Source organism: Oncorhynchus tshawytscha, linkage group LG02 (genome assembly GCF_018296145.1).
Source record: "Oncorhynchus tshawytscha isolate Ot180627B linkage group LG02, Otsh_v2.0, whole genome shotgun sequence".
In the NCBI taxonomy this organism is placed as follows: Eukaryota; Metazoa; Chordata; class Actinopteri; order Salmoniformes; family Salmonidae; genus Oncorhynchus; species Oncorhynchus tshawytscha.
Window position 1 is genome coordinate 66428422 of NC_056430.1, and position 13348 is coordinate 66441769.

The 13348-nt window shown below is 41.2% G+C and overlaps 1 protein-coding gene across 2 annotated transcripts; it reads left to right on the forward strand.

Moving 5' to 3' along the window:
* The first annotated feature begins 273 nt into the window (after positions 1-273).
* suz12b (SUZ12 polycomb repressive complex 2 subunit b) lies at positions 274-13343 on the forward strand. Of its 2 annotated transcripts, XM_042303215.1 has the most exons (17): positions 274-536; positions 1017-1161; positions 1498-1544; positions 4584-4648; positions 5070-5138; positions 5423-5472; positions 5640-5725; positions 5850-6084; positions 6444-6549; positions 6796-6901; positions 7178-7355; positions 7854-7942; positions 8186-8329; positions 9942-10099; positions 10448-10646; positions 10962-11062; positions 11387-13343. In XM_042303215.1, exons 2-17 carry the CDS (start codon positions 1032-1034, stop codon positions 11712-11714), a joined length of 2091 nt encoding a protein of 696 aa, XP_042159149.1. In that variant the 5' UTR covers positions 274-536; positions 1017-1031; the 3' UTR covers positions 11715-13343. The 2 variants fall into 2 exon arrangements, with proteins under 2 accessions (XP_042159149.1, XP_042159145.1); XM_042303211.1 differs by lacking the exon at positions 274-536 and having other exon boundaries at positions 987-1161; positions 10962-11041.
* The last annotated feature ends 5 nt before the right edge of the window (positions 13344-13348 follow it).

Genomic DNA, 13348 nt, shown 5'->3' on the forward strand with positions numbered 1-13348 from the left:
TTCAGAACTGAGAATATTTGGCAACAACTGTTTCTGCAACATGTGTATTGATTTATAATTGGCACCAGAAATATGCAAACGGCTAGGGAGAAAAGTAAACAAGCTTCACGAATCGTGCCCGGTTGGTGGAAAGATTTCCCGCAAAATCGTTGAAAAGCAAGAGAAAGCGAGCGGCAATTTGCCTCTTCCACCGAACTTGACGGTGTCACTTACAGTTGCGTCTGCCCAATCACAAGTCTCAAATTCCATATTCGAATTTCTATTGGATGAGAAGTATTTCTAGATGTCCAGTAAAGACTACACGATTTTAGCATAACGTGTAGCTCATCTGAAGTTTTAATGTTTTTCATATATTCAATAACATAATCTATTATTTTTATGTAAATATGATGGATGTACTTTACTAGTCGACTTTGTGTGAATCGTTGGAGGGAATACTAGACCGCAACATTTGGGATTTCTTCTCGTTAACCCAGTATGCTAGTTTAGCTAGCAGCAGCTTGCTTCCTTGCTCATTTCATGGGTTACCTGTGTTGGTGAGTCTCTAGCTGGATAGCTAATCTAATGCTCACAGGGTTAGCTTCAGTGTTGTACAGTCAGATAGCAAAGTATATTTTTGTGTTTTACCCGTTTCGAATAACACTCCCACACGTTTACTAGCCATCTAGTTATAATTTAGGACATTTTGACCATTTGTTTATGTTAGCTAGTTAGCCTTGCTGGCTAACTAGCTAACAAAAATCCAGATGCTGGAATTTGAGACAAATTACGGTAGCTAGCTAATGTGTTTATCTCTATATTTCTTACAAAAATATGTATGTGTGTAGTTAGCTATGATCTTTCATAGTCTTTTGGGATGTTGAAATGGAAAAATATAATGTTATACAAAGCCAATAGTAAAGTAGGTTAGCTAGCTTGCTAACTCAACTAACGTTAGCTGATATGATTATGTTTCCTTTGTTTTGAAAAGGACCATAATAATGTTTGTTTCATCTGCATGGATGCACCATCTACAGCATTCAGGTAAAGTCATGAGTGGGACCAGTTGTAAAGCGAACGGCGCCGTCTACCCGGCCTCGACAACTGTAATGACCACGGTGAAGAAGCCGAAGATGGAGCAGATTCAAGCAGACCATGAGTTGTTTCTACAGGCCTTTGAAAGTGAGTTGCATGACTTTTTATTTATACCAGGAAGTAACGATTTTAAGCCAGGTGGAAACCTTTGAAAATAATCAATAGCGTATCATTTAGATTTTGTTACTGTTATCTACTTTTCTCACAACTAATATCAATGACACAGACTAATACGAGGCCTATCTCTGACTAAATTTGATTAGAAAGTGGGCCTGGAACCATAACATGCATAGGATATATATCTGTGCTGCTCTGCAATACTATACAGCTCTGTGAATACATTCATACCACAATTCTATTCAATTCTTACTAAAATCATAAAAAATAAGATTATTGAGCAGGCTATGATTATTGTATTTGCAGAGCCAACTCAAATCTACAGATTTCTCCGCACAAGGAACCTGATTGCAGTAAGCAAATATTACATCCATAATATACATAATGTACAGAAACTAAACTAACCTTCAGAAACTATTCACACCCCTTGAAATTTTCCTTATTTTGTTGTTACAGTCTGAATTGGATTACATTTAGATTGTGTGTCACTGGTCTACGTAAAATAACCCAAAATGTCAAAGTGGAATTATGTTTTTAGAAATGTTCACAAAAAAATAAAAACGAAAAACTGAAATGTCTTGAGTCAATAAGTATTCAACCCCATTGTTATGGCAAGACTAAGACTTTGCTTAACAGGTCAGATAATAAATTGCATGGATTAACTCTGTGTGCAACAGTGGTGTTTAATGTGATTTTTGAATGACTACCCTATGCATACATTTATCTGTAAGGTCCCTCAGTCGAGCAGTGAATTTCAAGCACATATTCAACCACAAAGACCAGGAAGGTTTTCCAATGCCTCGCAACGAACGGTAGATGAAGATGAAGAAAATATCAGACATTGAATATCCCTTTGGGCGTAGTGAAGTTATTAATTACACTTTGGATGGTGTATCAATACATTGTCACTACAAATATACGTCCTTTCTAACTCGGTTGCCGGAGAGTAAAGAAACCGCTCAGGGATTTCACCATGAGGCCAATGGGGACTTTAAAACAGTTACAGAGTTGAACCTCTTAGATGTAAAGGCAAAATGTTGATTTCCATCTATATAGACATACCCAAAAGGAACTGCTATTCATGTGTAATTACATGATACTGACATGACAAAAATGGCTATATCTGGAAAGAAGACATCTGGGAGATTGAGGAAATGATCAGAAGATAGGAGTTACATAGGTCAGAATACACAAGATCAAGCACACACAAAATACAAATATTTTGAAAGTCATCTTTCATCAATAAGATAATTATTGATGCCCAGAGCTGGAAACTGGAAACACATCAGGAACACATGGATGTGCCTAAAAGTTATTTTTCACTATAAAAACTAAGTTTCTACAACACCAACCTCTCTCAAACTTTGTGGTGGTGTCGGGGGACATACAGGGGATATCCAAGTGTTTTTAAAACCTCTCAACAGTGCCTGAATGTTTAGCCTAGGCATATCCAATGTATTGGTCCCACATACAAATGAACTGTTTACAAAAACAATATAAAAGCAACAGATATACATTCAAAAATATATAAACATGTCTTATCAAACACAAAGTTGGTTACACACGTGTCCTTCACGTGTGCAAAAATAGAAATAAGCTGAACGTTTGCGTGGGGGGTCTTGTGATGGTTGCTTTGGGCCCCCAATTCAGCCATTTCCAACACCAGCTGCTCTTGGAAGGCCAACTGGGAGAGAGGGGGTTGACCTTTTTTTGCTTTGGACATCTGCTTGTGGAGAATGAAAGCATTTACTGTAGCAATGTCCACAGAGTGGTTTTAAAAAATCTTATACCACTTCCTGGTCTTGTGGAGGACCTGGTAGTAGCCTATCGGAGCATCAGATAGGTCGACACCCCCCATGCTGGCACTGTAGTCCTTCACAGAAATAGGAATGGGGACATTCTTCCCTTTTCACCCTCCTTGAGACATGGTTGTTATTGAATGCTTTGTGGTGAGCATGGTTACTTCTCTAGTGTCCTTCCATTTCACAAAAAGTAGCTTGTTACTCCTATTCCAACGTATGGCCCCCCTCTCTGCTGTCTTTGTCATGACGTTTACCTTGGTCTTGGGGAAACCATTTCTGTTGGGACAAATGGTGCCACAAGCCCTTATTTTCTTTTTCAATAGGTCTATGAAAAGTGGATGTAGAACCATCAGACGGGGTGATTGACATAGCAGTGGGGGGCGCTTGCTGGGGAGGGGTGGTTCCCAAACGTCATCATCTAAATCATCTGCATCCTCCATTCTGTGGTAAACAAAATAAAGGAAAATATTGTTGTAAGACACACAGTTGACTAAATTTACAAAAAGACATTACTGTGAAGTAAAAACAACAAGTCTTTATCTGTACAGGGACTCGAAATAGGTGTGAAGCACACACACACAATGCAAACAGTAACACTTTGGAGACAAGGGCAGAGGTGAGAAACAATGGTCATGAGAGTTTAGTGGCCTCTCCAAAGTTACAAGGATGAAATTTAGAACAGCAAACAGTGAACTAATATGAAACAGACAATAACAAAAATAAACATTATTACTCTTGGGGCTGGTGATCAAAAACAGTAGGTCACAGGGGTGGCAGGTAGCCTATTGGTTAGAGCGTTGGGCTAGTAACCGAAAGGTTGCTAGATCAAATCCCTGAGCTGACAATGTAAAAATCTGTCGTACTGCCCCTGAACAGAACTGCCCCCTAAGAATTTGTTCTTAACTGACTTGCCTTCTTAAATATTTAAAAAATGACAAAAAAAAACAGGCAGACAAATAAGACATCCCCATGATCTGTGGAGTCCCGGCTTTTTGATGTGTATTCCGTGTTTATTTTGTTTACGCTAACTGCAATGTAGGTAGCAGCCATCTTGGAATTAGGTCGTGCCTGCCCTTATACATTTGTATGCCCATATATGGTAGTAAGCCACACCAAAGATTTTAAGACACAGGTCAATAAGCCAAGATACTGAACTTTCTGCAGACACCCTGCTTTTACAGATAGGGGCTACCGTTCTCATACCAGACTGAATAGAATAAAACCAATCTAATAGACTTACCCAGAAAGACTCATAGTTATAATTGCTGTGATTGTAACATGTATTGACTCAAGGGGTTGAGTACCTATCTATTCAAAATATATTAGTGTTTTATTTTCCATAAATGTGATTATTATTATTTTTCTTCCACTCTGACATTATAGTATTTTGTGTAGATTGTTGACAAAAAATTTAATTTATTTTAAACCCATTTTGTAACACAACAAAATGTGGAAAAGGTCAAGGGGTGTGAATACTTTCTGAAGGCACTGTATATATAATAATAGATATATACATGTCATTTTATTTTATTTCTCATTTTCACAATGTCTGGTGTATTAATGATTAACCTCCAAATGCTTCCATTTTAGCCTATATTCTTGCACAGGACTCTTACCTTCATGACCCACAGAAACACTCGAACAAATGCCAAAAGGTAACATATTGTTCTCTGATTGATCTGAAAGGGATCAGATGATTTTTATATGGTAGTAAGACATTAATCAGAGATGGTATAAAGTAGAACCTCGAAGATAAGAACCTCAAACTTTCAGACTGGACGTTAACCAAACGGTCAATATCAAACCGGGACATGTATTAAATGCAAAACCAAACTTATGTGGGCTACACACAAGCGTACACCTTGCTTACACGTGTAAATACGCTATCTATATTTTCTATAAAGGTAGATGCGGTTATCAAGATAATTTCAAAGTTACGGACGGCCATTTTATGGACCTCCATTCCCGACATGTTCATATCTTTGAGGCCCTACTGTACTTTTTGTTTTTATCTCATCAAAGTTAAAGCCGCTTCTAAGGTCCTAATTTGTGCTGTGCTTGAACTTGTGTGCTCAGGAAAACGTTCAAGGTGGATGACATGCTGCTCAGAGTTGAGAAGATGAAGGGAGAGCAGGAATCTCACAGGTAAGAGTTAGGAGACGTAACATATTATGAGACGTGTTACACATTTTAATGGTTGATGCATGCTTATCATAACTTATAAAGCCTTGAGCCGTATAGTTTTCTTTTCTTTAAATGTCTTTTATTTGAGGTGTTTTCACTTTATTTAGACAAAGTAATCGGAGGTTGAGACTGGCAAGTAGGAGAGAAACAGTGGGAAGGGTGGGGAGCCTTATATGTGACTTGTGCCTGAGAGTGTTAGCAGCTCTGCATCTTTTCTGATTGTGTATTACTGCTTTTTCTTCTAGCTTGTCCTCGCACCTGCAGCTTACCTTCACTGGATTCTTCCATAAGGATGGTATGCCCAATCAATACTCTCCTGTTTGCACCATGTTCAAATGCAATGTATTTGTATGCCTTATGCCAATGTGTTGGTGTGATATTTGTACAAAAATGGAAGAGACAAAAGGGTGAAACATAAGACACAAGTTTTTTTTTTTTGTTCTCTCACTTTCTCCCTCACAGAAAAGCCATCTCAGAATTCAGAAAACGAACAGAGCTCGGTCTCTCTAGAGGTGCTACTTGTCAAAGTCTGCCATAAAAAACGAAAGGTCAAAACAATGCTTTGTTTCTCTCTCACATTGTCTCAATCACGTGAAATTGTTTATAAACCGAACTCCTATCTCACCTCCTAGCTAAATCCTAACTTTTCTCCTTTAACGTTGTTTTCCATAGGATGTCAGCTGCCCGGTGAAGCAAGTGCCTACAGGTAAAAAGCAAGTGCCTTTGAATCCTGACTGCAGCAACCAAACCAAGCCCGGCTCCCTGCCCTCCCTGCTGGTGTCCAGTAACGAGTTTGAGCCCAGCAACAGCCACATGGTCAAGTCCTACTCGCTCCTGTTCAGGGTCTTACGCACCGGGAGGAGGGACATGAACGGCCTTGTGAACGGCGAGGCCAACGAGAACATAGGCAAGTAGTTGCTAAAACACCCTCGGGGATGTTGGATGACTTACTAAAATCAAATGTCTGTTTGTTTGGAGAGAAAACAGATTAGTTGTAGGGACACTACCTCACAAAGGTAGTTGAGAGAATGCCAAGAGTGCAAAGATGTCATCAAGGCAACGGGTGGCTACTTTTAAGAATATAAAATATATTTTTGATTTGTTTAACACTTCTCTGGTTACTACATGATTCCATATGTGTTATTTCATAGTTCTGATGTCTTCACTATTATATATATATAATATGGGGACCGTTTTGATGATGTGGCATTAATTTCATGAGGCAAATGTCTCGTTTTTGTTTGTTTGGTGTCTTTACATGTTCAGATGTGACAGAGGTGCCCAACAGAAAGAAGAGAAGCTCCGCCCACAGAGAAGATGGAGAGACCACAGAGACCTTTGTTGCACAGATGACCGTCTTTGACAAGAACAGGTAAACAACATACCATATATGGCAAAATGGTAGTAATTTATCCCCAGGTGGCAACTGTCATTACCAAGTTGCTGCTGCACTTTGACCTCAAGGATATTTAACCGCTTGTGAGTGGCTTTTTAAAGTGCTATAAACTCTGACCCCTATTTTTGAATTAAAACCATGACCACATATATTCTAGAACTGTTCACACTCATTGCTAAATGCATTACTCATTAGTTAATAAGGGACCTCTGTCATGTGCAGGAGATTGCAGCTGCTGGATGGGGAGTATGAAGTGTCCATGCAAGGGATGGAGGACTGCCCTGTCAGCAAGAAACGAGCCACATGGGAAACCATTCTGGATGGGAAGGTGAGTGTGCCAATGGCATGTGTGTGTGCCAACCTAGCAGGCTTTGGTTTCAGGCCAGCACTAAAAACACCTGATTTGAATTACACTAATCAGTCTTGATAAGAAGTTGATTAATTGAATCCGGTGTTGTTGTGCAGAGCTGAAACAACAGCTTGTCCAACCAGTAGCTCTCCAGCACCAGGGTTGGGGTCGACAACTATACTATCAGTAGGACACTCCACATCGAAATGTGTGTATGATGGTACTGAGACAATGTTTCCTGCTCTGCTCCCACAGAGGCTGCCACCGTTCGAGACGTTCTCTCAGGGACCCACGCTGCAGTTCACTCTGCGCTGGACAGGTGACGCCAGCGACAAGTCCACAGCCCCTGTGGCCAAGCCCCTGGCCACACGCAACTCTGACGGCTCCAGCCCAGTGGAGAGCAGGCCCAGCACACTCAAATCTGCCCCCCTTGGTAAGAGACACAACACACTCACTAGCAATTTACTTGGCTTTTACCCAAAAGGAACAACACATTGTAACCTCCCATTAGATTCACTCACACCAATTTCAGTATACTGTTCTCTTGCCTCGATTCAAAATGTGTGTATCTAAGGCTGGGTTTACACAGGCAGCCCAATTCTGATAATTTTTTCATTCACTGGTGTTTTGACCAATCCGATCTGATGTGATTGGTCAAAAGGCCAATTAGTGGTAGTGTGGGGGGTCAGAATTGGCCTGCCTGTGTGACAGGCCTTGGGTACACACATTTTGAGTCAAGTCAAGGCACACACGCAGCCTTGGTCACCATCTAACCAATACTAGAGCCATAAATATACTATGACTAACTTTATAATAAAATTGACCAGACCGACATGCAGCTGCATCACTAGCACAATAATGTCCCGAAAAATGGTTTGTGCTATCTAATAACCTCTGACTCCTTCATTTCTCACTCCCCTCCCTGTTGTAGCTGTGAAGGCCTCAGTTAGCACAGATATCCAGATGAAAAGAGAACAGATCCTGTGTGAACCCAGGCAGAAACTGCGTATATTTTACCAGGTTTGTTTATGTACCAATATGAAATGTTTCACATCACTTTACATAGTAAGGGGGAAACTCTCCTCATCCATCACTAATGTGTAGCACACGCCTGGTTATGATTATCATGATGCACCTCTAAGTACAGGGGAAGAGTAGCGTAATATACTTAAATGTAAAACAAAATCTTGTTTGAGCATCACTCAGAATGGTTCAGTTATTAATAAACCAGTAATGAACTTCCATCTTTTTGTCCCATGGCAGTTCCTGTACAACAACAACACACGGCAGCAGACGGAGGCTAGAGACGACCTCCACTGTCCCTGGTGCACCTTGAACTGTAGGAAGCTTTACAGCCTGCTGAAACACCTCAAACAGTCCCACAGCCGCTTCATTTTCAATTACGTGGTAAGAGACTAGGGCTTTGTGTGTGTGTGTGTGTGTGTGTGTGTGTGTGTGTGTGTGTGTGTGTGTGTGTACAGGATTCCTATGTTTGAACGTTTTCCTATTTCAGCACGCTTATATGGAAGGACATTCAACAAGCTCAGCACTTATACAAATGGCTGATGATTAAAAGATTTTGTTCGACTTCAGTTTGGCTTTTGACATTATCGATCATAGTCTGCTGCTGGAAAAACTTGTGTTATGGCTTTACACCCCCTGCTATATTGTGTATAAAGAGTTAGCTGTCTGACAGAACACAGAGATGTTCTTTAATGGAAGGCTCTCCAACATAATCCAAGTAGAATCAGGAATTCCCCAGGGCAGCTGTCTGGCCCCATTACATTTTTCAATCTTTACTAACGACATGCCAGCCAGTGTGTCTATGGATGCGGATGACTCAACACTATACATGTCAGTTACTACAGCGACTGAAATGACTGCAACACTTAACAAAGAGCTGCGGTTAGTTTCAGAATGGGTGGCAAGGAATAAGTTAGTTCTAAATATTTCAAAAACGAATAGCATTGTATTTGAGACAAATTGTTCACTAAACCCTAAACCTCAACTAAATCTTGTTGTAAATGATCTGGAAATTGAGCAGGTTGAGGTGACAACTGCTTGGAGTAACCCTGGATTGTAAACAGTCATGGTCAAAACATATTGATACAACAGTATCTAAGTTAGGTAGAAGTCCATAATAAATGTCCATAATAAAACGCTGCTCTGCATTCTTAACAGCACTATCAGCAAGGCAGTTCCTACAGGCTCTAGTTTTGTCGCACCTGGACTACTGTTCAGTCGTGTGGTCAGGTGCCACAATGAGGGACTTAGGAAAATTGCAATTGGTTCAGGACAGGGCAGCACGGGTGGCCCTTGGATGTACACAGAGAGCAAACATTAATAATGTGCATGTCAATCTCTCCTGGCTCAAAGTGGAAGAGAGATCGACTTCGTCACTGCTTGTATTTGTGAGAGATATTGACATGTTGAAAGCACTGAGCTGTCTGTTTAAATGACTAGCATACCCATGCATACCCCACAAGTTATGCCACCAGAGGTCTCTTCACAGTCCCCAAGTCCAAAACAGACTATGGGATGCGCACAGTACTACATAGAGCCATGACTACATGGAACTCTATTCCACACAAAGTAACTTATGCGAGCAGTAGAATCAGAAAAAATGTAAAATATATATTTTTTTAAATACACCTTATGGAACAGCGGGGACTGTGAAGCAACACAAACATAGGCACAGACACTTGCATATACACACACATGATAACATACACACACGTACACATGGATTTTGTGTATTAGATATGTGGTAGTGGAGTATGGGCTTGAGGGAACACACTGTATTGTAATGTTTTAAAAATGTTAACTATTAACTTATGCTAATTTGATCTTTTGATTAACCCTATACAGGTAAAAATAAAAATAAACTGTTAAAAAGCAAGGAGATTTTAAAGCCATCTACTACCAAGTACCTGGCATACTGTATGTTGAATATTTGAGTGGTTGAGAGTTTGAGAGATAGTTATTGTAATTGAATTGATGTCCCCCTGTGTGTCTCCAGCCTCACCCTAAAGGTGCTAGGATAGACGTGTCCATCAATGAGTGCTACGACGGCTCCTACGTGGGCAACCCCCAGGACATCCACAGCCAGCCCGGCTTCGCTTTCAGCCGCAACGGCCCCGTCAAGAGGACTGCCGTGACACACGTACTGGTGTGCAGGTAAAGAAGGCGTCTCCTGTCTCCACTTTCACCTCACTGGCTTTCTCACCCTCAGTCAACCAGTAGCATGGATTGCATGTCAGAATCAAAGCGCTGAAGTAAAAAGACTTGGTTATGTTCAGCCTCCTGGGTAATCATGTGAAATGATTTTTGTATTTGCTGTGTGCTTAAAAAGTAAAACTGCCATTTTGATTGGCTGACATATTTAATATTTCCTCACTTGGATGGTACCATCATAGCCATATAGCTAGCAGAGAATGTGTACTATTTGTCCACTAGCTTGCCTGCGGGTGTGTACCTAACCTAACCACAGCCTCTGACCCCTAGTGCATTGCTCCTGTCTTGTAGGCCCAAGCGGACGAAGCCCAGCCTGTCAGAGTTCCTGGAGTCTGAGGATGGGGAGCTGGAGCAGCAGAGGACCTACGTGAGCGGACACAACCGCCTGTACTTCCACAGTGACAGCTGCATGCCCCTCAGACCCCAGGAGATGGACGTGGACAGCGAGGACGAGAGAGACCCTGAGTGGCTGAGAGAGAAGACCGCCACGGTCAGTCCCTCCGCTCACACTGTTACTCAGACCGCGATGATGTACAATGGAGTCGAAGAGAATTAAAAACATAACAATGACTGCCTGATGTTTATACAGAATGGCCCATATCCTAACTTTAGATAGATGCATGTCAAATGAGTGTCCCATTGATATCAATGTATGAAATTCGAGCATCTCAAGATAGGATTACACCCTATATGAAGCCAACAGAAATGAGTGTCGGCTTGAACTACAGCTGTGCTTTGCTTCCATATACTAAAACGTACTTTCTGGTTGTGTTGGTAGACTAATCTATGAGTGTTCCACCCACAGCAATTGGATGAGTTCACAGACGTCAACGAGGGCGAGAAGGAGGTGATGAAGCTGTGGAACCTGCACGTCATGAAGCATGGGTATGTACCTAAAAGCTGTGGGTATGTATCTCTAATCACTAGCCTCTTACGGCACTATAATAGATAACTTAGAAATACACATACAGCCACATCACCTTGAAGAGTTTACCTCTTAACATGTGCAATAAATGGTGTCTAAGTAAGGATAAAAATAGTCATCCTTATGTTCCTGTAATTTAGAAATCCACATAAAGCCATGACACTTTGAGAGTTTACATCTAACGTGATATAAAATAGCATAATGTATTTAAAAAAGTTGTTCTTAATCTGACTCATTCTCTCTCGTAAAATCAGTATTCTAACCTCATTTCCTCCCGTTGTGTTCTGTTTCCTGTCCGTATCTAGCTTCATAGCCGACAACCAGATGAACCAGGCCAGCATGCAGTTCGTGGAGAAGTGCGGCGCCTACATCGCCCGCCGCAACCTCTGCCGCAACTTTCTGCTGCACCTGGTCAGCATGCACGACTTCAACCTGGTCTCCGTGGCCACCATCGACCGCGCCATGTCCCGCCTCCGCCACATCCAAGAGGAGCTGCCCGACGCCGGGGCCGACGACCAGGCTGACCGGGCCCTCATGGAGGGCGCCTGCAATGGCACCGCAATCGCCTGCAGCTCTGGCGGGGGTGGTGGGACCAAGCACGGCAAGAGGACAAAAAGCTCCGTGACTGACTGATGAACTGATGGCATTTGGTGGCAGCAGTCGATCCGACCCATTCATTTTCATTGTTATAACTGTCACTCTTGGTGCTTAGCTAGGTGGGAGGAAGATGTCAATGGAGGATTGTCTTGTATTGACTCAAGACATACAAATATAGCTACACACACACAACACAGGCATATGAAGACTCACTATAATGTGAGGTTTTACCAAGTCATTATGCACCGTGAGACAGTTTTAGTGATTCTTGGTGGTTTCGGGGGGTGTGAAGAAACTGGGGGAATCACTTGAAAGGTATTGTAATCATGCTTTGACTGCCTTTGTTATCACGTTGTAATCAGAAACTGTATTGAGTGTATATGCAGTAAGTCATGCATATTGGTAACATTTTCACTCCTGATGGTCTGTATCCCATAACCCTGTCTGTTTGGCTCTCATGATCCTTTTAGTTGACTATTGTTTTAGCACTTGGTAATAATTTGTATTTGTGAATTGTTTTAAACTTGAGTTGAATCACTTTTTTTTTCTTTTTTTTCTGCGCAACTGCATCAATTGTCAGATTCACCCCGTCTGTCTTGAATCCCCTGGATCCTTATTGGGATTTTATTTGTTTTGATTTGATGTATGTTGTTTCTCATGTTTCTGTTGATACTATTTTGAGTAATGGAGGATCAGTGGACTATTTTTCCACACGACCGGATTACTCTCTGCATCCATAGCTTGAGGATATTAAGCCAAGATGAACCACAAACTGCCAGCACATTCACCCTTTTTATGTAGACTGCCTAGCTCTTCTACAGGGGTGTGTTCACTGGGAACCAAACGGAAGCAAACGGGACAAAACGGGGCGGGACCTACCTGCATTTGTCCAATAGGAAATTCTTGTTTTTGTTGCAAAATGTTTTCTGTTTTGAAATGTTTTGCCACAGTTTGCTACTGTATGCACTAATGAATACACCCCAGAAAACATGACTACAACCTATGGATGACATGCTGGAACCTGTATTATGGTTAACTAGGTTTGAGGGACATCTGGAACTCAAGCTGTTTTTGATGTTCATTTATCTTCATAAACGGGCGAGATAGGAAGTGTTGGACAACACTCCTTACAGACACTTTGTATACATTGTAATAATGTCAATATCTAGCTATATCCCATTGTGAACCTGATTATCACTGATTATGGACATGTAGGATTATTCTTCAAAGGCAATATGCTGTTTGTTCATTGGAAATGGGTCCTAGTTGATATGTGTCTATCCTACTATTAGTCTCTGTTTAAATGCCAAAGGGGGTGATTTTCAGTAAGTCTCTCAGTTCTTCGTACATTTTTGTTTGTTGCTGCATCATTTCAAAACGTTAAATGACGAGCGGTGTATAAGCCTTAGCTGTGTTTTTGCGTTGTGTGAGTGCACAAATTGAACATAAGCAGTAGTTTTGGTGCTTCGTTGGACACCTTTTCCCTCAACTCCATGGACCAGTCTTTTACTTCCTTGTACCTTTATGCACGTTTTTGATCGGCTGGATATAAGGGTAGAAAACAATCAATTCACCATATTGTCAAACCACCGTTGAAGTCGTGAACTATGTTATAAACTTTGGATATGGGGATTTTATATTTAAAATAAAATACATTTGACCTTGTCAGT